A 24922-nucleotide genomic window follows, 5' to 3' on the forward strand; every position below is an offset into this window, starting at 1 on the left:
GGCAGAAAAGGCTACCCTTATAAGAGCAGTGGCCTTAGGAAGAGAAACATAATGGCCATTAATTACATGGCTCAGCACAAAGAGCCGAAGGAATAAATACCCAAACCTCACTTGTACTCTTCCCTCTAATGTCCTATCCTCAGTCAAGCATTTATAAACCTCATTTAATACCTATTCTTAGAATTCCATCCACATATATCTCCTCTAGACCTTTTTGTCATCAAATTTCCAGTCTTATTCTTGTCTATCCCCCTACTACTCAACAACTCATTGAGCTATTGGACATGAATCAACACAAAATTCAAGACATGTCTCTTCTTCACAAAGTGAACAATTAAATAAAACTCCTCAAAACTCTGCCCACTGGGAGGATTTCTTTTCCACACATTTCAGAACCACCCCTAAGTGAGACTGCAATTGCAGCAGCCATAACTTCCCATGATGACACTATACACTGAAGATTCGAGTTGAAGGAGATTTGACTGGCTTCCTTGGAGACTTTTGGGGAATGATTAATTGTATATACTGATGACTAAGTGTGAGGAATTTTGTCAAAGGGACCCAGTCTGCCCTTCAGTCAAAGCCTCCTGTCTTTAAAGTAGGATATATCAAGGACTGGCAAAAGGATCTGAAGCCCTGTTATAATAACTTTTGTTAATTTTCTGCCCATGAGACCCAGAATTTCATACATAGATATATATCTTAAGAAGTATTGTAGGAGGGTATCCATCTACTTCATTTTGATGGACTTCATGATCAAAGAGCCACCACTGCAGATCCCTTCAGGTCACTAAAAAAGATGAGTGCACATGAGAATGACTCAGAATTTAAAAAAAATATTTGTCGGGATCCCATTAGAGAAACACAAGCATATCTCAAATATATAGTGGGATGGGTTCCAGACTACCACAATAAAGTGAATATTGCACTAAAGTGAATCAAATGAAATTTTTTGGTTTCCCAGTGCATATAATAGTTATGCTTATGCTATATTGTTGTTTACTAAGTGTGCAATAGCATCATGTGTTAAAAACAATGTCATGTCTTAATTAAAAATACTTTATTGATAAAAGATTTGTCCTCTGAGCTTTTAGCAACTCATAATCACTGATCACAGATCATCATAACAAATATAATAATAAAGTTTGAAATATTGTGAAAATTACTGAAAGGTGACCCAGAAACATGAAGTGAGCAGGTGATGTCAGAAAAATGGTGTCAATAGACTTGCTTGATTGTGCTTTTGCACTTTTTACAATTTGAAACCTTTAATTTGTAAACCAATTTATGACAAATTAAAACCTTCAATTTGTGAAGAAAAAAACCCACCACAATATCTGCAAAGCAAAATAAAATGAAGTGCAATACAATGAGTTATGTCTATATATATTTCATTGGTGTGAAATGCACCATGGGCTGCTCCTGAGCCCACAGTGAGTATACTTGTATTGATAAATTTGGCCCTGTCCAAACATAATTCATCCTTCTTGGCCTAATATTCTAAGGATCCACCCACATATATGCTATTTAGTTTCAGCTTGTACTATTGAGCAAGATCCTGAGTTCCTTGTGTGTGTGTGTGTGTGTGTGTGTGTGTTTTAATTTCTGGATTAGCCTTACAATTTCCCTTCTGAGCATAGCTGGTTTTTTATTCCCATTATGGGCCTTGAGTCAGCAAGGGAAGCTGTATAGGGAAAGCCTGAAGACAGTGTGCATTCTTTTTGAGTGATAAGTTGTATTAAGATCATCCCTTAGGATTTAGAGAGAAATAGAGGACAGCCACTGTCAGAAGTAAGTTAACCCTCAATTCTTTTTTTTTTTTTAAAGATTTATTTATTTATTTATTTGAGAGAGAGAGAATGAGAGAGAGCACATGAGGGGGGGGAGGGTAAGAGGGAGAAGCAGACTCCCTGTCGAGCAGGGAGCCCGATGCGGGACTCGATCCAGGGACTCCAGGATCATGACCTGAGCCGAAGGCAGTCGCTTAACCAACTGAGCCACCCAGGTGCCCAACCCTCACTTCTTTTTCTCAGCTCCTCCCAAGCAGTGGTTTTTAGTATACTATAAAGGTCTTACAGTTGCAGAGAGTGTGCCAATTACAATGAAACCTGAACTGCCTTGTAAGCCTCAAAGGTCTAATATACCTTTAATGCCTAGTTGTACACCAAAGGCAAAGTGCACAGAACAGAAAATAGCTATTCTGACCAACTGCTAGTAGACGTTTGACCATATCCTTCTTTTCTGATAATGATTTTGGGCTTCTTGGATGCTTGGTAAATCCATGTAAGTGAAGGAATATCATTTCCTCACCTTGATCTTGACCTCACTCAAAGTCCACTCTAGCAGGGATTGGGGGAGAAGTTGTACTTACCTGGTGTCGATCCTCATATGGGTAGTGATAATTTTATAGAATATTTAGGACTGTACTGTCTCTCTTGAAGGTATTCTTGTATTCAAACCTTATCTGAATGAGTACTTAACATAAATTCCATCTATTGAGAGCCCAAACATATTAGATCATTTTTTAAACTTTTCAGACACCCCCATCTGGGAACTCTCCCTCTTGATTTCTGTAACTATAGATTTGTTTTGTCTTCTCTAGAGTTTCATGCAAAAGGAATCACACAGTGATACTCTTTTGTGGTGGCTTTTTTAAAATTCAGGATAATAATTTAGAAATTCATCTTACAGTTGAATTCTAGCAATGCAGAAACAGAGACACACAGGGAGAAACAACTGCTTATGAGATCAAGGGGTACTCAAGGTGCCCAAAGGTTCAGGCTATGTCTGAATCCAAGGACATGTGCTCATTCCAGTTTTCTGGTTCCTAGACTTTCCCAATAAATGTCTCACATCTCACTAATATACTTTCTCAAATTGTGGGTCCAGTAGTTATCATAATTTTTTTGAAGAAATAGTGGCCCCTAACTCCCCAAATTTGTTAAAAATATTAATTTACAACTCTCTTCCTCGGCGCTGCCTGCAGAGGTGGCAGCCATCTGTTACTGGGCATCATGGCTACCCTCAGACCTCTGGTGAAGCCCAAGATAGTTAAAAAGAGGACCAAGAAGTTCATCCAGCACCAGTCAGACCGCTATGTCAAAATTAAGCACAACTGGTGGAAACCCAGAGGCATTGACAATAGGGTGCACAGAAGATTCAAGGGCCAGAACTTGATGCCCAACATTGGTTACGAGAACAACAAGAAAACAAAGCACATGTTGCCCAGTGGCTTCCAGAAGTTCCTAATCCACAACGTCAAGGAGCTTGAAGTGCTGCTGATGTGCAACAAATCTTACTGTGCAGAGATTGCTCACAGTGTCTCCTCCAAGAACCACAAAGCTATTGTGGAAAGAGCAGCCCAGCTGGCAATCACAGTCAACAATCCCAATGCCAGGCTGCGCAGCAAAGAAAATGAATAGACAGCTTGTTGTGCATGTCATATTTGTGTTAATAAAACCATAAAACTACCATAAAAATATTAATTTACACATCTAAGAAGCTTAATGAACCACAAGTAGGAGAAATTCAAAGAGATTTATACCTAGACACATCATAGTTGAAGTATTAAAAGCCACACGCAAAGAGAAAATCTTGAAAGAAGCAAGAGAAAAACAATTTTTTAAAAAGATTTTCCTTATTTATTTGAGAGAGAGCATGAGCAGGGGGAGGTGCAGAGTGAGAGGGAGAAGCATGCTCCCCACTGAGTGGGGAGCCAGATACGGGTCTCAATCCCAGGACCCTGAAATCATGATCTGAGCCGAAGGCAGATACTTAACTGACTGAGCAACCCAGACACCCTGAGAAAAATAATTTAATATGTACAAGAGAGCATCAATATAAATAATGTCTAACTTCCCATCAGAGAAAATGGACCCTAAAAGGCAGTGGAATGATATATTCAAAATGCTGAAAGAAAAAACGGCTAATGAAAAATTTTTTATCCAGTGAAACTATCTACCAGTTATAAAGGTAAAATAAAGTCATTTCAAAATTTAAAAAGATTGAGAGGACTCCTTGATATCAGAACTGATTTATCACAAATACTAAAGAAAATTCTTTGGAATCTGGAAAGGAATGACACCAGATGGTAGCTCAAATTAACTGGAAAAAATATAGAGTGTAGAAGTAATAAATATCCATGTTAAAAATAAAAGAATCTAAATACATTTTCATGTTTCTTCTGTTAAATTCTTTAAAAAACATAACTTTGTGTAAAGAAATAATTATAACACTGTAACATTGATTTGTAATATATAGATGTAATATATATGAAAATAATAGCACAAGAGGGGAAAAGAATGGAGTTATGTTAGAGAAAACATTTTATATTTCATGGGAATCAAGTTAACATTAATTTGAAATAAACTGTGGTGAGTTAAGATGCATATTGGAATTTCTAGAGCAGACACTAGGAAAATAGTTTACAAATATAGTAAAAAATAATCAAAAAAAGAATTAAAATGATATACTAAAAGATTTATTTAACACAACAGAAGTTAGTAAAGGAAGAACAGAGGAACAAAGAAGGCTAAAGACAGAAAACAAAATAGCAAAATGGCAATTGTAACTCTGAACCTGTTAATAACTGCATTAAATACATATGGTCCAGAAAACCTAATTAGAAAGCAGAGAATGGCAAAATATATAATAAAGCAAGATCCAAATGTAACAATCTACAGAGGACACACCTTGGATTCAAAGACAAACAGGTTGAAATCAGAAGAATGCAAAAGAGGACGGGAGATGACAGAAGAGTAGGAGACCCTCATTTCACCTGGACCCTTGAATTCAGCTAGATATCTATCAAATCATCCTGAACACCTGTGAATTCAACCTTAGATCCTTTTTTTTTTTTAAGATATAGATCCATCTCTCCCTCTACATCTATTCACACACACTTTTACTAAAGTAGAATAATGTGGTATATGCTCTTCTGTGTGCATTTTCTTTCTTTCTTTTTAAATTAACATATAATGTATTATTTGCTTCAGGGGTACAGGTTCAACCCTAGATCTAAAAAAAGAATTGCTGCAATTCTACAAATAGAAAAGCAACCACTTTGTGCAAGTGGCATGGAAAGCCTTTAGGGAACAAGAGCCACATAGAGCAACCCGAAGCAGCTTACACTGAGCCTGGGCCCCTGGCAAGGGGTGGTGCAACTCCACCCAGGCAAAGAAACCTGAGAATCAGTGCAACAGGCCCTTCCCCCAAAAGACTGGCAGGAATGTCAGGCTAATACCAAATTTATGGATCACACAAAACTTAAAAACTCCTGCACTAGGGGAAAACAGTATATAGAATACAATCAAGACTTTTTCTCATGATTCTTTAGTCTTTCATTTAAAAATTTTTTTCTTCCTTTTCAACTAGTTTCTTATTTTATCAACTCCTTATTTAAAGTCTTTTTTGTATTTTCTTTTTTACATTTATATTTTATAGATATATTCTTCATTTTTGGATTCCTTTCACTATATTCAAATTTATTTTTGTATATCTATAAGTTCTTCTTTCTTTACAGTTTTGGGATTTAGTGTCCTCTAACAAACAGACCAAAATACACCCAGGACCAAGTCGATCACACTGTTTTGTCCACCTGGGAGATTATATTCTCTCCCCCTGTCCCTTTTTTCCTTTTCTTTTTTGGTTTCTGATCTCTTCAGATTATTCTAGGGTGTATTTTGCTGGGGTCGTGTTTGATATTTTTTATTTTGTTCTCCCATTCATTTATTTTTCTCTAGACAAAGTTACTAAAAGGAGAAATTCACAAAAAAGAAAGAGCCATAGGTAATACTTTCTGCCATAGACTTAGTCAATATGCATATAAGTAAAATGTCAGGCATAAATTTCAGAATAATGATTATAAAGATACTAGCTGGGCTTGAAAAAAGCATAAAAGACACTAGAGAATGCCTTAGTGTAGAAATGATATCTAATCAGGCCAAAATTAAAAATGCTCTGAGATGCAGTCTATATTGGATGTTCTAACAGCTAGGGTAAATGAGGCAGAAGAGAGAGTAAATGACACAGAAGACAAATTGATGGAAAGGAAGGAAGCTGAAGAAAAGAGAGAAAAACAACTAACAGACCATGAGGGGAAGCTTTGAGAAATCAACAATACCATAAAGTGAAACAATATTAGAATAACTGGAGTCCCAGAGGAAGAAGAAAGAGAGAGGGACAGAAGGTATATTTGAACAAATCATAGCTGATAACTTCTCTAATATGGGGAAGGACACAGGCATTTAAGTCCAGGAGGCCCAGAGGACCCCCCTCAAAAATCAATAAAAATAGATCAACACCTGACATATAATAGTGAAACTTGCAGATTTCAGAGATAAAGAGAAAATTCTGAAAGAGATCCTTAACCTACAAGGGTAGGAACATTAGGGTAGCAGCAGACCTATCCACAGACACCTGGCAGGCCAAAAGGGCTGGCATGATATATTCAGGGTACTAAATGAGAAAAACATGCAGCCAACAATACTTTATCCAGTAGGGCTGTCACTCAGAACAGAAGGAGAGATAAAGAGCTTCCAAGACAAATAGAAACTAAAAGAATTTGTGATCACCAAACTAGCCCTGCAAGAAATTTTAAGGGGGATACTGTAAGCGAAGGGAGACCCCAAGAGTAACAGACCAGAAAAACACAGAGACAATATACAGAAACAGGTACTGTACAGACAATACAATGACACTAAATTCATATCTTTCAATAGATATGCTGGGAGAGAGGAGCAAGATGGTGGAGTAGGAGACCTAAATTTCGTCTGGTCCCAGGAATTCAGCTGGATAGGGATCAAACCATTCTGAACACCTACAAACTCAACAGGAGATCAAAGAAAAGAATAGCAACAACTCTATGAACAGAAAAGTGACCACTTTCTGGAAGGTAGGACGTGCGGAGAAGTGAATCTGAGGCGATATTCGGGAGGATAGACAGCGGGGGAGGGGGCCTCCCTCGGCCGCTTCTGGCAAGTGATAGAACCACAGAGCACAAAATCAGAACTTTTAGAAGTCGGCTCTGCTGAGGGAGGTCGCTCCAGTGGCTAAGCAGGCGGTGGAACCCTCCTGGGATAGTGTGGTCTCAGGACCATTGGGGTCACAGAAAGACTGGGGGTGCCTGAGTGCGGCAGAGCTCCCAGGCATTGGAGCAGGGAAGCTGGCTGCAGAGATGGAGTCAAGGAGTGGGCTCTCAGCTCAGGATTGTCATAAACCATGATCCGCGGCACAGTCGGGCCACTGCTCCTCCAGCAGGGAACCAACAAGCGGCAAATACGGGGAGACTCCCCTTCCTCCCCCAGGAGGAGCGGCACAGGAGCGCAGCATAGGGAACTGCTGGGTTTGGAGACTCCACACGGGGTCGGGTGCCAGAGATAGAAACGCTCAGTCACAGGCCGGGTGAGCACGGAGTGTGGCCGGAGACCGGGGTGACGGGAGTGACTGACTGCTTTTCTCTGGGGGCGCACTGAGGAGGGGGGCCCCGAGTTCTCGGCTCCTCCGGGGTGGAGATTGGGAGGCCGCCATTTTCACTCTCATCCTCCAAAGCTGTACAGAAAGCTTACAGGGAACAAAAAAGTTCCCGAGAGCAAACCCAAGCAGATTACTTAGCCCGGACCGGGCAAGGGTGGGGCAATTACGCCTCCAGCAAAGACATTTGGGAACCACGGCAACAGGCCCCTCCCCCAGAAGATCAGCGAGAACAGCCAGCCAAGACCAAGTTTACCGATCAATGAGAACGGCAGAACTCCAGTGCTAGGGGAACACAGCACATAGAACTCATGGGTTTTTTTCCATGATTCTTTAGTCTTTCGAAGTTAATTTTTTTTAACTTTTTTTTTTGAATTTTTCTTTTTCCCCTTTTCAACCAACATCTTATCAATCCCTTTGTTAAAAAAAGTCTTTTTTATTTTTCATTTTTAGAATCATATTCTATCCCTTCATAGTAGTTACCCTTATTTTTGGTATATATATATAAGTTGTTCTCTCTTTGGGATACAGTTTCTTCTAACAGACCAAAATACACCCTAAATCTCTAGTGCATGGCTTTGTTCTAGTCTCATGCCTGATCACATTCTCTCCCTTTTTTTTTTAGTCCTCTTCTTTCTTTTTTCAACCAACTTCTTATCAATTCCTTTTATAGTATCTTTTATAATTTTCATCTTTACAGTCATATTCCATCCCTTCATCATATTAACCCTTATTTTTGTACATATATAAGTTTTTCTTTCCTTAAAATTTTGGGAGGCACTTTCTTCTAACAGACCAAAATATGCCCAAAATGTAGTGTGTGGCACTGATCTATGCACCAGCCTGATCATATTTGATCATATTCTGTTTTTTTTCCGTTTGTTTTGTTTCTATTTGTTTTTATCTTTTTCTTTTTCTTTTTTTTTTCGTTTCTTTCTTTCCCTTTATTTTCCCGCAGTTTCAGGTCTTTTCTGATTTGTTTAGTGTATATTTTCTGGGGATGTTGTTACTCTGTTAGCATTTTGTCCTTTCATTCATCTATTCTCCTCTGGACAAAATGACAAGACAGAAAAAATCACCTCAACAAAAAGAACAAGAGGCAGTACCAACTGCCAGGGACCTAATCAATACGGACATTAGTAAGATGTCAGAACTAGAGTTCAGAATGATGATTTTAAAGAAACTAGCTGGGCTTGAAAAAAGCATGGAAGTTATTAGAGAAACCCTTTCTGGAGAAATAAAAGAACTAAAATCTAACCAAGTCGAAATCAAAAAGGCTATTAATGAGGTGCAATAAAAAACGGAGACTCCAACTGCTAGGATAAATGAGGCAGAAGAGAGAATTAGTGATATAGAAGAACAAATGATGGAAAATAAAGAAGCTGAGAAAAAGAGAGAGAAACAACTACTGGATCACGAGGGCAGAATTCAAGAGATAAGTGATACCATAAGATGAAACAATATTAGAAAAATTGGGGTCCCAGAAGAAGAAGAAAGAGAGAGAGACGCAGAAGGTATATTGGAGCAAATTATAGCAGGGAACTTCCCTAATTTGGGGAAGGAAACAGGCATCAAAATCCAGGAGGCACAGAAAACCCTGCTCAAAATCAATAAAAATAGGTCAACACCCCGACATCTAATAGTAAAACTTACGAGTCTCAGAGACAAAGAGAAAATCCTGAAAGCAGCTCGGGAGAAGAGATATGTAACCTATAATGGTAGAAACATTAAATTGGCAACAGACCTATCCAGAGACCTGGCAGGCCAGAAAGGACTGGCATGATATATTCAGAGCACTACATGAGAAAAATATGCAGCCAAGAAAACTATATCCAGCTAGGCTGTCATTGAAAATAGAAGGAGAATTAAAAAGCTTCCAGGAAAACAGAAATTAAAGGAATTTGCAAACACGCAACCAGCCCTACAAGAAATATTGAAAGGGGTCCTCTAAGCAAAGAGAGAGCCTAAAAGCAACATAGACCAGAAAGGAACACAAACAATATATAGTAACAGACACCTTACAGGCAATACAATGGCACTAAATTCATATCTTTCAATAGTTACCCTGAATGTAAAAGGGTTAGATACCCCAATCAAAAGACACAGGCTATCAGATTGGATAAAAAAAACAAGACCCATCGATATGCTGTCTTCAAGAGACTCATTTTAGACCCAAAGACACCCCCAGATTGAAAGTGAGGGGGTGGGGCACTGGGTGGCTCAGTTGGTTAAGCAACTGCCTTCAGCTCATCATGATCCCGGAGTCCTGGGATCGAGTCCCACACCGGCTCCCGGCTCGGTGGAGAGCCTGCTTCTCCCTCTGACCCTAGCCCCTCTCATGCTGTTTCTCTCTCTCTCTCAAGTAAATAAATAAATAAAATCTTAAAAAAAAAAAGAAAGTGAGGGGGTGGAAACTATTTACCATGTTAATGGACACCAAAAAAAAGCTGGGGTGGCAATCCTTATATCAGACCAATTAGATTTTAAACCAAAGACTGTAATAAGAGATGAGGAAGGACACTATATCCTACTTAAAGGGTCTATCCAACAAGAAGATCTAACAATTGTAAATATCTATGCCCCTAACATGGGAGCAGCCAATCATATAAGCCAATTAATAACAAAAGCAACGAAACACATCGACAACATTACAATAATAGTGGGGGACTTTAACACCCCTCTCACTGAAATGGACAGATCATCTAAGCAAAAGATCAACAAGGAAATAAAGACTTTAAATGACACACTGGACCAAATGGACTTCACAGATATATTCAGAACATTCCATCCCAAAGCAATGGAATACACATTCTTCTCTAGTGCCCATGGAACATTCTCCAGAATAGATCACATCCTAGGTCACAGATCAGGTCTCAACCGGTACCAAAAGATTGGGATCATTCCCTGCCTATTTTCAGACCACAATGCTTTGAAACTAGAACTCAATCACAAGAGGAAAGTTGGAAAGAACTCAAATATATGGAGGCTAAAGAGCATCCTCCTACAGAAGGAATGGGTCAACCAGGAAATTAAAGAAGAATTAAAAAATTCATGGAAACAAATGAAAATGAAAACACACTGTTCAAAATCTTTGGGATGCAGCAAAGGCAGTCCTAAGAGGAAAGTATACAGCAATACAAGCCTTTCTCAAGAAACAAGAAAGGTCTCAAATACACAACCTAACCCTACACCTAAAGGAGCTGGAGAAAGAACAGCAAATAAACCCTAAACCCAGCAGGAGAAGAGAAATAATAAAGATCAGAGCAGAAATCCATGAAATAGACGCCAAAAGAACAGTAGAACAGATCAACGAAACAAGGAGTTGGTTCTTTGAAAGAATTAATAAAATTGATAAACCCCTGGCCAGACTTATCAAAAAGAAAAGTGAGATGACCCAAATAAATAAAATCATGAAAGAAAGAGGAGAGATCACAACCAACATCAAAGAATTACAAACAATTATAAGAACATATTGCAAGTATATGCCAGCAAATTAGTTAATCTGGAAGGAATGGATGCATTCCTAGAAATGTATCAACTACCAAAACTGAACCAGGAAGAAATAGAAAACCTGAGCAGACCTATAACCACTAAGGAAATTGAAGCAGTCATCAAAAATCTCGCAACAAACAAAAGCCCAGGGCCCATTGGCTTCCCAGAGGAATTCTACGAAACATTTAAAGAAGAATTAATACCTATTCTTCTGAAACTGTTCCAAAAAACAGAAATGGAAGGAAAACTTCCAAACTCGTTTTATGAGGCCACAATTACCTTGATCCCAAAACCAGACAAAGACCCCATCAAAAAGGAGAATTACAGACCAATATCCTTGATGAACATGGATGCAAAAATTCTCACCAAAATACTAGCCAATAGGATCCAACAGTACATTAAAAGGATTATTCACCTCAACAAAGTGAGATTTATCCCTGGGGTGCAAGGTTGGTTCAACATCCACAAATCAATCAACGTGATACAATACATTACTAAAAGAAAGAACAAGAACCATATGAACCTCTCAATAGATGCAGAAAAAGCATTTCACAAAGGACAGCATCCTTTCTTGATCAAAACTCTTCAGAGTATAGGGATAGAGGATACATACCTCAATATCATAAAAGCCATCTATGAAAAACCCATAGTGAATATCATTCTCAATGGGGAAAAACTGAGAGCTTTCCCCCTAAGGTCAGGAACACAGCAGGGATGTCCACTATGACCACTGCTATTCAACATAGTATTAGAAGTCCTAGCCACAGCAATCAGTCAACAAAAAGAAATAAAAGGCATCCAAATCGGCAAAGAAGAAGTCAAACTCTCACTCTTTGCAGATGATATGATACTTCATGTGGAAAACCCAAAAGACTCCACCCCAAAACTGCTAGAACTCATACAGGAATTCAGTCAAGTGGCAGGATATAAAATCAATGCACAGAAATCAGTGGCATTCCTATATACCAACAACAAGACAGAAGAAAGAGAAATTGAGGAGTCAACCCCATTTACAATTGCAGCCCAAACCATAAGATACCTAGGAATAAATCTAACCAAAGTGGCAAAGAATCTGTACTCAGAAAACTATAAAATGCTCAGGAAAGAAATTGAGGAAGACACAAAGAAATGGAAAAACGTTCCATGCTCATGGATTGGAAGACAAATATTGTGAAGATGTCAATGCTACCTAGAGCAATCTACACATTCAATGCAATCCCCATCAAAATACCATGCACCTTTTTCAAAGAAATCGAACAAATAATCCTAAAATTTGTTTGGAACCAGAGAAGACCCCGAATAGCCAGAGGAATGTTGAACAAGAAAAGCAAAGCTGGCAGCATTACAATTCCAGACTTGAAGCTCTATTACAAAGCTGTCATCATCAAGATAGTATGGTACTGGCACAAAAACAGACACATGGATCAATGGAACAGAATAGAGAGCCCAGAAATGGACCCTCAACTCTATGGTCAACTCATCTTCAACAAAGCAAGAAAGAATGTCCAATGGAAAAAAGACAGTCTCTTCAACAAATGGTGTTGGGAAAATTGGACAGCCACATGCAGAAAAATGAAACTGGACCATTTCCTTACACCACACACAAAAATAGACTCCAAATGGTTGAAAGACCTAAATGTGAGACAGGAGTCCATCAAAATCCTAAAGGAGAACACAGGCAGGAACCTCTTCGACCTCAACAGCAGCAACTTCTTCCTAGAAACATCGCCAAAGGCAAGGGAAGCAAGGGCAAAAATGAACTATTGGGACTTCATCAAGACAAAAAGCTTTTGCACAGCAAAAGAAACAGTCAACAAAACCAAAAGACAACCAACAGAATGGGAGAAGATATTTGCAAATGACATATCAGATAAAGGGCTAGTATCCAAAATTTATAAAGAACTTCTTAAACTCAACACCCAAAGAAGAAATGATCCAGTCAGGAAATGGGCAAAAGACATGAACAGACATTTCTCCGAAGAAGATATCCAAATGGCCAACAGACACATGAAAAAGGGCTCAACATCGCTCGGCATCAGGGAAATCCAAATCAAAACCTTAGGGAGATATCACCTCACACCAGTCAGAATGGCTAAAATGAACACGTCAGGAAATGACAGATGTTGGCGGGAATGCAGAGAAAGGGGAACCCTCCTGCACTGTTGGTGGGAATGCAAACTGGTGCAGCCACTCTGGAAAACAGTATGGAGGTTCCTCAAAAAGCTGAAAATAGAGCTACCATATGATCCAACAAGTGCACTACTGGGTATTTACCCCAAAGATACAAATGTAGGGATCTGAACGGGTCGTGCACCCCAATGTTTATAGCAGCAATGTCCACAATAGCCAAACTATGGAAAGGGCCAAGATGTCCATCAACAGATGATGGATAAAGAAGATGTGGTACATAAATACAATGGAATATTATGCAGCCATCAAAAGGAATGAAATATTGCCATTTGCAATGATGTGGATGGAACTGGAGGGTGTTATGCTGAGCGAAATAAGTCAATCAGAGAAAGACATGTATCATATGACCTCACTGATATAAGGAATTCTTAATCTCAGGAAACAAACTGAGGGTTGCTGGAGTAGTGGGGGGGCGGTGGGAGGGATGGGCTGGCTGGGTGATAGACATTGGGGAGGGTATGTGTTATGGTGAGCGCTGTGAATTGTGCAAGACTGTTGAATCATAGATCTGTTCCTCTGAAACAAATAATACATTATATTAAAAAAAAAGAAGAAGATAGCAGGAGGGGGAGAATGAAGGGGGGAATCGGAGGGGGAGATGAACCATGAGAGATCATGGACTCTGAAAAAGAAACTAGGCTTTGTTGGGGGGTTGAGAGGATGGGTTAGCCTGGTGTTGGGTATTAAAGAGGACACGTTCTGCATGGAGCACTGGGTGTTATACGCAAACAATGAATCATGGAACACTACATCAAAAACTAATGATGTAATGTATGGTGATTAGCATATCATAATAAAAAAAAAAGACAAAAAATAGATACGCTGAATGTAAGTGGGCTAAATGCTCCAGTCAAAAGACACAGCATATCAGATTGATAAAAAAGCAGGACCCTGGGGCGCTTGGGTGGCTCAGTCAGTTAAGCATCTGCCTTTGGCTCAGGTCAGGATCCCAGGGTCCTGGGATTGAACTCCGCATTGGGCTCCTTGCTCAGCGGGAAGTCTGCTTCTCCCTCTCCCTCTGCTGCTCCCCTGCTTGTGTTCTCTCTCTCTCTGTCAAATAAATAAATAAAATCTTAAAAAAAAAAGCATGACCCATTCACATGCTGTGTACAAGAGACTCATTTTGAACCTAAAGACACCTCCAGATTGATAGTGAGGGGATGGGGAACCATTATCATGCTAATGGAGCTCAAGACAAAGCTGGGGTAGCAATCCTCATATCAGACAAATTAGATTTTAAACCAAAGACTGTAGTAAGAGATGTAGAGGAACACTATATCCTACTTAAAGGGTCTATCCAACAAGAAGATCTAACAATTGTAAATATCTATGCTCCCAGTGTGGGAGCAGCCAATTATATAAACCAGTTAACCAAAATAAAGAAACATACTAAGAATAACACATTAATGGTAGGAGACTTCAACAACCCACTCACAGCAATGGAAAGATCATCTAAGCAGAAGATCAACAAAGAAACAAGAGATTTGAATGACACATTGGACTAGATAAACTTCATAGATATATACAGAACATTCCATCCTAAAACAACAGAATACTCATTCTTCTCAAGTGCACATGAAACTTTCTCAAGATCACAAAATGGGTCACAAATCGGTTCAAAACATATGGGATACTGCAAAGGCTGTCCTAAGAGGGGAGTACATAGCCATCGAAGCCTCTCAAAAAATTAGAAAAGTCCCCAATGCACAAGCTAACCTTACATCTAAAGGACATGGAGAAAGAACAGCAAATAAAACCTAAACCAAGCAGGAGAAGAGAAATAATAAATATTAGAGTAGAAATCAATGAAATGGAAACCAGAAAAACAGTAGAACAACAGATCAATGAAACTAGAAGCTGTTTCTTTGAAAGAATTAATAGTATTGATAAACCTCTGGCCAGACTTATCCAAAAGAAAAGAGAAAGGACCAAAATTAATAAAATCATGAATGAAAGGGGATAGATCATGACTAATAAGGAAATAGAGACAACTATTAGAACTTATTATCAAAACCCAAAAGACTCCACCTTAAAATTACTAGAACTCATACAGCTATATGCCAACAAATTAAGCAATCTGGAAGAAATGGATGCATTCCTGGAAACTGATAAACTACCAAGACTGAAACAGGAAGAAATAGACAATCTGAACAGACCAATAAGCAGCAGGGAAATTGAAGCAGTAAACAAAAACCTCCCCCCCCCACCAAAAAAAGCCCAAGAATCCAGGGCCTGAGGGCTTCACAGGGTAGTTCTACCAAACTTTTAAAGAAGAAATCATACCTATTCTACTGAAGCTGTTTTGAAAAATAGAAATGGAAGGAAAACTTCCAAACTTGTTCTATGAGGCCAGGATTACCCTGATCCCAAAACCAGACAAAGACCCCATCGATACAGAGAATTACAGACCAATATTCCTGATGAACATGAATGCCAAAATACTCACCAAGATCCTAGCCAATAGGATCCAACAGTATATTGAAAGGATTATCCAACATGGCCAGGTGAGATTTATTCCTGGGATGCAAGGGTGGTTCAACATTCACAAATCAATCAATGTGAGAGAACACATTAATAAAAGAAGAGACAAGAACCATATGATCCCCTCAACTGATGCAGAAAAAGCATTTAACAAAATACAGCATCCTTTCTTGATTAAAACTCTTCAAAGTATAGGGATAGAGGGAACATACATCAATATCATAAAAGCCATCTATGGAAAGCCCACAGCAAATATCATTCTCAATGGAGAAAAACTGAGAGTTTTTCCCTTAAGGTCAGGAACACAACAGGGATGTCCACTCTCACCACTGTTGTTCAACATGGTACTAGAAGTCCTAGCCTCAGCTATCAGGCAACAAAAAGAAATAAAAGGCATTCAAATTGTCAAAGAAGAAGTCAAACTCTCTTCACAGATGACACGATACTTTATGTGGAAAACCCAAAAGACTCCACCTTAAAATTACTAGAACTCATACAAATTGAGTAACGTGCAGGATACAAAATCAATGCACAGAAATCAGTTGCACTTCTATACACTAATAGTATGACTGAAAAAAGAGAAATTAAGGAATAGATCCCATTTACAATTGCACCCAAACCCCTAAGATACCTAGGAATAAACCTAACCAAGGAGGTAACGGACCTATACTCTAGAATCTACAGAACACTTATGAAAGAAATCGACGAAGACACAAAGAGATGGAAAAACATTTCCTGCTCATGGATTGGGAGAATAAACATTGTTAAAATGTCTATGCTGTCCAGAGCAATCTACACTTTCAATGCAATCCCTATCAAAATACCTTTGACATTTATGACAGAGCTGGAACAAACAATCCTAAAATTTGCGTGGAACTAGAAAAGATCCCAAATTGCCACAGGATTGTTGAAAGAGAAAACTAAAGCTGGGGGCATCACAATGCCTGACTTCAAGCTCTATTACAAAGCTGTCATAATCAAGACAGTATGGTACTGGCACAAAAACAGACACATAGATCAATGGAACAGAGTAGAGACCCCAGAAATGGAGCCTCAACTCTATGGTCAACTAAACTTTGACAAAGCAGGAAAGACTATCCAATGGAAAAAAGACAGTCTCTTCAATAAATGGTGCTGGGAAAATTGGACAGCCACATGCAGAAGAATGAAACTGGACCATTCTCTTACAGCATACACAAAGATAAACTCAAAATGGATGAGACTTCAATGTGAGACAGGATTCCATCAAAATCCTAGAGAACACAGGCAATAACTTCTTTGACATCGGCCACATCAACTTCTTTCAAGACACATCTATAAAAGCATGGGAAACAAAAGGAAAAATGAAGTATTGGGACTTCATCAAGATAAAAACTAAAAAACAAACAAACAAGATAAAAGCTTCTGTAAAGCAAAGGAAACCCTCAACAAAACTAAAAGCCGGGCGCCTGGGTGGCTCAGTTGGTTAAGCGACTGCCTTCGGCTCAGGTCATGATCCTGGAGTCCCGGGATCAAGTCCCGCATCGGGCTCCCTGCTCAGCAGGGTGTCTGCTTCTCCCTCTGATCCTCCCCCATCTCATGCTCTCTCTCTCTGTCTCATTCTCTCTCTCAAATAAATAAATAAAATCTTAAAAAAAAAAAACTAAACTAAAAGTCAACCTATGGAATTGGAGGAGATATTTGCAAATGTCTTATCAGATAAAGGGCTAGTATCCACGAAGTATAATGAACTTTCCAGACTTCACACCCAAAAAGAAATAATCCATTCAAGAAATGGGCAGAAGACATGAACAGAAAGTTCTCCAAAGAAGACATACAAATGGTCAACAGACACATGCAAAACTGTTCCACATCACTTGGCATCAGGGAAATACAAATCAAAACCACAATGAGTTACCACTTCACATGAGTCAGAATAGCTAAAACTAACAAGACAGGAAAAAACAAATGTTGGCGAGGATGTGGAGAAAGGGGATTGCTCTTCCACTGTTGGTGGGAATGCAAGCTGGTACAGCCACTCTGGAAAACAGTATAGAAGTTCCTCAAGAAGTTAAAAATAGAGCTACCCTATGACCCAGCAATTGCACTACTAGGTATTTACCCCAGATATAAAAATGTAATGATCCAAAGGGGCACATGCACCCCAATGTTTATAGCAGCAATGTCCACAATAGCTAAACTATGGAAAGAGCCCAGATGTCCATCAATAGATGAATGGATAAAGATGTGCTACATATATACAATGGAAAATTACTAGGTCATCAGAAAGGTTGAATACTTACCATTTACATCAACATGGATGGAACTGGAGGTTATTATGCTAAGTGAAATAAGTCAATCAGAGAAAGACAATTATTGTATGGTTTCACTCATATGTGGAATATAAGAAACATCTCAGTGGATCATAGGGGAAGGGAGGGAAAACTGAATGGGAAGTAATCAGAGAGGGAGACAGACCATGTGAGACTCTGAAGTATAGGAAACAAACTGAGGGTTGCTGGAAGGGAGGTGGGTGAGGGGATTGGGTAACTGGGTGATGGGCATTAAGGAGGGCACGTGATGTGATGATCACTGGGTGTTATATGCAACTGATGAATTATTGAACTCTACATCTGAAACTATGTAATATATATTGGCTAATTGAATTTAAATAAAAAAAGAAGAATGCAAAAGATACATCATACAAATAATAACCAAAAGACTGATGGAGGGATTGTATTAATACTGGAGGATGTAGTTTCTTTTTTAAAGGTTTTATTTAAACTCTAATTAGTTAACATACAGTGTAATATTAGTTTCAGGTGTGAAATATAATGATTCAACACTTCCATACAACTCCCAGTGCTCATAATGATAAGTGCACTCCCTAATCCACATCACCTATTTAACCCATCCTCCCACCAACCCACCCTCTGATAAAGATTAGTTTGTTCTCTAAAGTTAGAGTCTGTTTCTTGGTTTGGCTCTCTCTCTCTTCTTCCCCCTCCTTCGCTCATTTGTTTTGTTTCTTACGTTCCATCTATGAGTGAAATCACATGGTATTTATCTTTCTCTGACTGACTTATTTCTCTTAGCATAATGCTCTCTAGCTACATTCATGTCATTGCAAATGGCAAGATTTCATTCTTTTTATGGCTGAGAAATATTCCATTGCATATGTATACTACAGCCTCTTTACCCATTCTTTTGTTGATGGATATTTGGGCTGTCTCCATAGCTTGGCTATTGTAGATAATGCTGCTATAGACATAAAGGCACACGTATCCCTGTGAATCAGTATTTTTGTAATTCTTTGGGTAAATACTTAGTAGTGCAATTGCTGGATCATAGGGTAGTTCTATTTTCAACTTTTTGAGGAATCTCCATACTGTTTTCCAGAGTGGCTGCACTAATTTGCATTCCCACCAACAGTGCAAGAGGGTTCTTGTTTTCTCCACATCCTCACCAACACCTGTTTCTTGTGGTTTTGATTTTAGTCATTCTGACGGATGTGAGGTGATATCTCATTGTAGTTTTGATTTGTATTTCTCTGGTGATAAGTGATGTTGATCATCTTTTCACGTGTCTGTTGGCCAACTGTACATCTTCCTTGGGGAAATGACTGTTCATGTCTTCTGCCCATTTTTTAACTGAATTATTTGTTTTTTGGGTGTAAGAACTGTATAAGTTCTTTATACAGTTTGGATACTAACCTTTCTTGGATATGTCATTTGTAAATATCTTCTCCCACTCCATAGGTTGCCTTTTAGTTTTGTTTCCTTTGCTGTGCAAAAGATTTTTATTTTTATTTATTTATTTTTTCTTTTCAATGTTTTATTTGAATTCTAGTTAGTTAACATATAGTGTAATATTGGTTTCAAGAGTAGAATTTAGTGATTCATCACTTACATTTAACACCCAGTGCTTATCATAAAAAGTGCTGTTTTTAATACAAATCACCCATTTAGGTCATCCCCTTCCCACCTCCCTCCATCAACTCTCTGTTCTCTATCATTCAGAGTCTCTTATGGTGTCTCTCTTTCTCTCTCTCTGTCTTCCCCCTTACCATATATTCATCTGGTTTGTTTCATTAATTCCACATATGAGTGAAATCATATATGATTTGCCTTTCTCTGATTGACTTATTTTGCTTAGCATAATACACTCTACTTCCATCCATGTTGTTCTAGATAGCAAGATTTCTGTTCTTTTTGATGCTATATATATATATATATATATATATATATATATATATATATATATATATATATATAGAAATATATATATATATATATATATATATATATATATATATATATATACACCACATCTTCTTTATCCATTCATCTACTGATGGACATCTGGGTTCTTTCCATACTTTGGCTATAGTTGATAATGTTGCTATAAACATCAGGGTACATGCTTCCCCTCGAATCCATATTTTTGTATTGTCTGGGCAAATACCTAGTGGTACAATTGCTGGGTCATAGGTTAGTTCTATTTTTAACTTTTTGCAGAAACTTCATACTGTTTTCCAGAGTGGCTGCACCAGTTTGCATTCCCACCAATAGTGTAAGAGTGTTCCCCTTTTTCTGCATCTTCACCAACACCTGTTGTTTCTTGTGTGGTTAATTTAGCCATTCTGACAGGTGTGAGGTGGTATCTCATTATGCTTTTGATTTGTATTTTTCTGATCCTGAGGGATGTTGAGCATGTTGTCATGTGTCTGTTAGTCATCTGGATGTCTTCCTTGGAAAACTGCCTATTCATGCCTTCTGCCCATTTCTTAACTGGAAAATTTGTTTTTTGGGTTTTGAGTTTGATAAATTCTTTATTTATTTTGGATACTAATCCTTTGTCAGATATGTCATTTATAAGTATCTTCTTCCATTCAATAGGCTGCCTTTTAGTTTTATTGATTGTTTCCTTCACTGTGCAGAAGCTTTTTATCTTGATGAAGTCCCAGTAGTTTATTTTTCTTTTGTTTCAATTGCCTCTGGTGACGTGTCTAGTAAGAAGTTTGGGTAGCAGAGGTCAAAGAGATTGTTGTTTGTGTTCCTCTCTAGGATTTTTATGGTTTCCTGTCTCACATTTAGGTCTTTCATCCATTTTTAATTTATTTTTGTGTATGGTGCAAGAAAATCCAGTTTCATTCTGCATGTTGATGTCCAGTTTTCCCAACACCATTTGTTGAAGAGACTGTCTTTTTTTCCATTGGATATTATTTCCTGCTTTGTTGAAGATTAGTTAACCATATAGTTGTTGGGTCCAATTCTGGGTTCTCTATTCTGTTCCATTATCTGTTTTTGTGCCAGTACCATACTGTCTTGATGACTACAGCTTTGTACTATAACTTGAAATCCAGAATTGGATGCCTCCAGTTTTGTTTTTATTTTTCATCTGTCTGTATTTTATTTTATTTAGATTTATTTAGATTTTATTTATTTATTTGAGAGAGAGAGAGAAAGAGAGAGGACAGGGGCAGGGATAGGAGGAGAGGGAGAAGCAGACTCCCCACTGAGCAGGGAGCCCAACATGGACTCAATCCCAGGGCCCTGAGATCATGACCTGAGTTGAAGGCAGACAATTAACCACACTGAGCCACCCAGACATCCTGATTTTGGATTTATTTTTGTGTATGATGTAAGGAAGTGATCCAGTTTCATTCTTCTGCATGTGGCTGTCCAGTTTTCCCAACACCATTTGTTGAAGAGACTTTTTCCCCCCATTGGATATTCTTTCCTGCTTTCTCAAAGATTAGTTGACCATATAGTTGTGGTTCCAATTCTGGGTTCCCTATTCTGTTCCATTGATCTATGTGTCTGTGCCAGTAGCATACTCTCTTGATGATTACAGCTTTGTAATATAGCTTGAAGTCTGGAATCATGATACCTCAAGCTTTGCTTTTCTTTTTCAAGATTGCTTTGACTATTCAGGGTCTTTTGTGGTTCCCTGAAAATTTTAGAATTGTTTTTTCTAGCTCTATGAAAAATGCTGCTGGTATTTTGATAGGGATTGCATTAAATGTGTAGATTGTTTTGTGTTGTATGGACATTTTAACAGTGTTTGTTCTTCCAATCCATGAAAATAGAATGATTTTCCATTTCTTTGTGTCCTCTTCACTTTCATAAGTATTTTATACTTTTCAGGGTACAAATCTTTTACTTCATTAGTTAGATTTATTCTTAGGTACCTTATTGGTTTTCATCCAATAGTAAATGGGTTCCATTCCTTGATTTCTTTTTCTGCTGCTTTGTTATTGGTTCATAGAAATGCAACAGATTTCTGTACATGGGTTTTATATCCTACTACTTTGCTGATTCATCTATAAGTTCTAACAAATATTTTGGTGGAATCTTTCGGGTTTTCTACATAGAGTATCCTGTCATCTGCAAATAATGAAAGTTTTACTTCTTCCTTGCCAATTTGGATGCCTTTTATTTCTTTTTGTTGTCTGATTGCTGAGGATAAGATTTCTAATACTATGGTAAATAACAATGGTTAGAGTGGACATCCCTGTCTTGTTCCTGACCTTAGAGGAAAAGATCTCAGGATTTCCCCATTGAGGATATTTTGTTGTGGGTCTTTCATATATGGCCTTTATAATGTTGATATATGTTCCATCTATCCCTACTTTGTTGAGGGTTTTTATCAGGAAAGGATGTTGTCTTTTGTCAAATGCTTTATATTCATCTATGGAGAAGATCGTATGGTTCTTATTCTTTCTTTTATTGATGTGCTGTATCATGTTGATTTATTTGTGAATATTGAACCAGCCCTGCAGCCTAGGAATAAATCCCCCTGATCAAGGGGAACAGTTCTTTTAAAGTACTGTTGGATTTAACTTGGTAGTATTTTATTGAGAATTTTATGATTTCACTCATATGTGGAACTTAATAAACCAAATAAATGAATATAGTGGGGAGAAAAAAGAGAGGCAAACCAAGAAACAGACTCTTGACCAAAGAGAACAAACTGAGGATTACCAGAAGGGAGGTTTGGTGGGGGGGAAGGGTTAAATAGGTAATGGGGATTAAGGAGTATACTGCTGTGATGAGCACAGGGTGATGTATGGAAGTGATGAATCACTATATTGTACACTTGAAACTAATATTACCCAGTATGTTAACTAACTGGAATTTAAATAAAAACTTTTTTAAATGAAGAAGACGAAAGATATATATATATATAATGGAATATTACTCAGCCATAAAAAGGAATGAAATCTTGTCATTTGCAACAACATGGGTGAGTGAAATACATTTTTATCTCATATTGAAAATGCAGCTTTTATGTGGGTGAAGGATTGCAGGATTGCTGTAAGGCATACCTACAGACTGTAATTGGATTCAAGAAAAAAATATATAACTTAAAAAAAAAAGGAAGATGAAGGCTCTAAAGCTGGAGAGTTTAAAGCCAACAAAGACAGTTTGATACTTTTTGAAAGTTCAGCTTCAAAAATATCAGGATAACAGGAGTAGCACCTCTGCTGACCAAGAGGCAACAGATGAGTTCCTAGATGCCATTAAGAAAAACATTGAGGAAAATGGATATCTGCCTGAACAGTTTTTTAATGCAGATGAAGGTGCCCTATTCTGGGAGGGGGGGAAATGCCACAAAAGACATTTATTATTAAGGTAGAGATGTGAGCACCAGGATTTAAGGCAGGAAGGGATAGGCTAACTCTACTGTTTTGTGTAAATATAGTCATGTTAATAATCAGGACTACCCCGGGGCGCCTGGGTGGCTCAGTTGGTTAAGCGACTGCCTTCGGCTCAGGTCATGATCCTGGAGTCCCGGGATCGAGTCCCGCATCGGGCTCCCCGCTCAGCGGGGGTCTGCTTCTCTCTCTGACCCTCTTCCCTCTCATGCTGTCTCTCATTCTCTCTCTCAAATAAATAAATAAATAAAATCTTAAAAAAAAAAATAATCAGGACTACCCCAAGCCTTGAAGACAAAAGATAAATATCAGTTGCTACTCTTTTAATTGCACAAGAAGAAGGCTTGAACTTTTGTGGATTGGTTCCATCAATGCTTTTGTCCCTGAAGTGAGGAAGTACCTTGCCAGTAAGAGACTGGCTTTAAAATTTTTTTTATATTGGACAATGTCCCTGGCCACCCAGAACCCCATAAGTTTAAAACCAATGGTTTGCCTCCAAACACAATGTGTCTATTTCAGCCTCTAGAGCAGGGGATCATAAGGACTTTTCAGTCTCAGTACACATGGTATTCTATGGAAAGGATTATCAATGCTATGGAAGAGAACCCCAATTGAGAGAGCATTATGAAAGTCTAGAAAGGATTATACCATTGAAGATGCCACTGTTGTTATAGAAAAAGCCATGAAAACCTGAAACAATAAATTCCTGCTGGAGAAAACTGTGTCCAGATGTTGTGCATGATTCACAAGATTTACAACAGAGCTAATCAGGGAAATTATGAAAGAGATTGTGGATATGGCAATAAAAGGTGTGGGTGCAGGGTTTTAAAATATGAATCTTGGAGAAATTCAAAAGCTTGTCTAGTGTTAGTGGTATGTATAATGTCTACAGTGTTTTGTATCATATAAGACAATATTGATGTAGGTATTGACAGATGATTCATCTTGTAAAGAGATGATGTAAACTCAGGGTATTGGGAAATACAGTACAGTACTATAAATGTATTTTCTTTTCCTTATCATTTTCTCAATAACATTTTTACTTCTCTAGCTTAGTTTACTGTAAGAATATAGAATGTATTACATATAACATACAAATATGTGTAATTACCTCTATATTATTGGTAAGTTTTCTGGTCAACAGGAGGCTATTAGTAGTTAAATTTTAGTAGTTAAGCTTCTGAAGAGTCAAAAGTTATATATGGATTTTCAACTGCATGGGGAGTCAGCACCTTTAACCCCTATGTTGTTCAATGGTCAACTGTAAATACATGTAAACTGAGTCCTCAAAATAAAATACAGAGATAATAATACTGGCTTACAAAGCAAAATCTGCACATACAGTCTCTTAAACATATATATTTAAATATAGACACAGTTATGTTAAAAAATAAAGGGGTGGAAAAAAAGAAGTACCATGCAAATACTAGGCATAAGAAAGTTAGTGGGGCTATTTTAAATTCAAATAAAATTTAGATTGACATAGAAAAGGAGAAACATTTTATAATCATAAAACTCATTTAATTGAAATCATAGAAATTCTGTGTATTTATCTGTAACAAATTTCCATAATAAGTAAAATCTGTATCTGTCAGAACTAAATGGAAAATATACCAATACAAATCATAGTTGGGTGTGTCAATGCCATTC

General features: G+C 38.0%; 1 protein-coding gene across 1 annotated transcript; it reads left to right on the top strand.

The window, feature by feature from the left end:
* The first annotated feature begins 3014 nt into the window (after window positions 1-3014).
* On the top strand, window positions 3015-3422 carry LOC110569927 (60S ribosomal protein L32-like). The gene has a single exon (XM_044920628.1). The coding sequence runs from the start codon at window positions 3015-3017 to the stop codon at window positions 3420-3422; it is 408 nt and encodes a 135-aa protein (XP_044776563.1).
* Window positions 3423-24922: the final 21500 nt, after the last annotated feature.

This window comes from Neomonachus schauinslandi, chromosome 13 (genome assembly GCF_002201575.2).
Source record: "Neomonachus schauinslandi chromosome 13, ASM220157v2, whole genome shotgun sequence".
Lineage (NCBI taxonomy): Eukaryota > Metazoa > Chordata > Mammalia > Carnivora > Phocidae > Neomonachus > Neomonachus schauinslandi.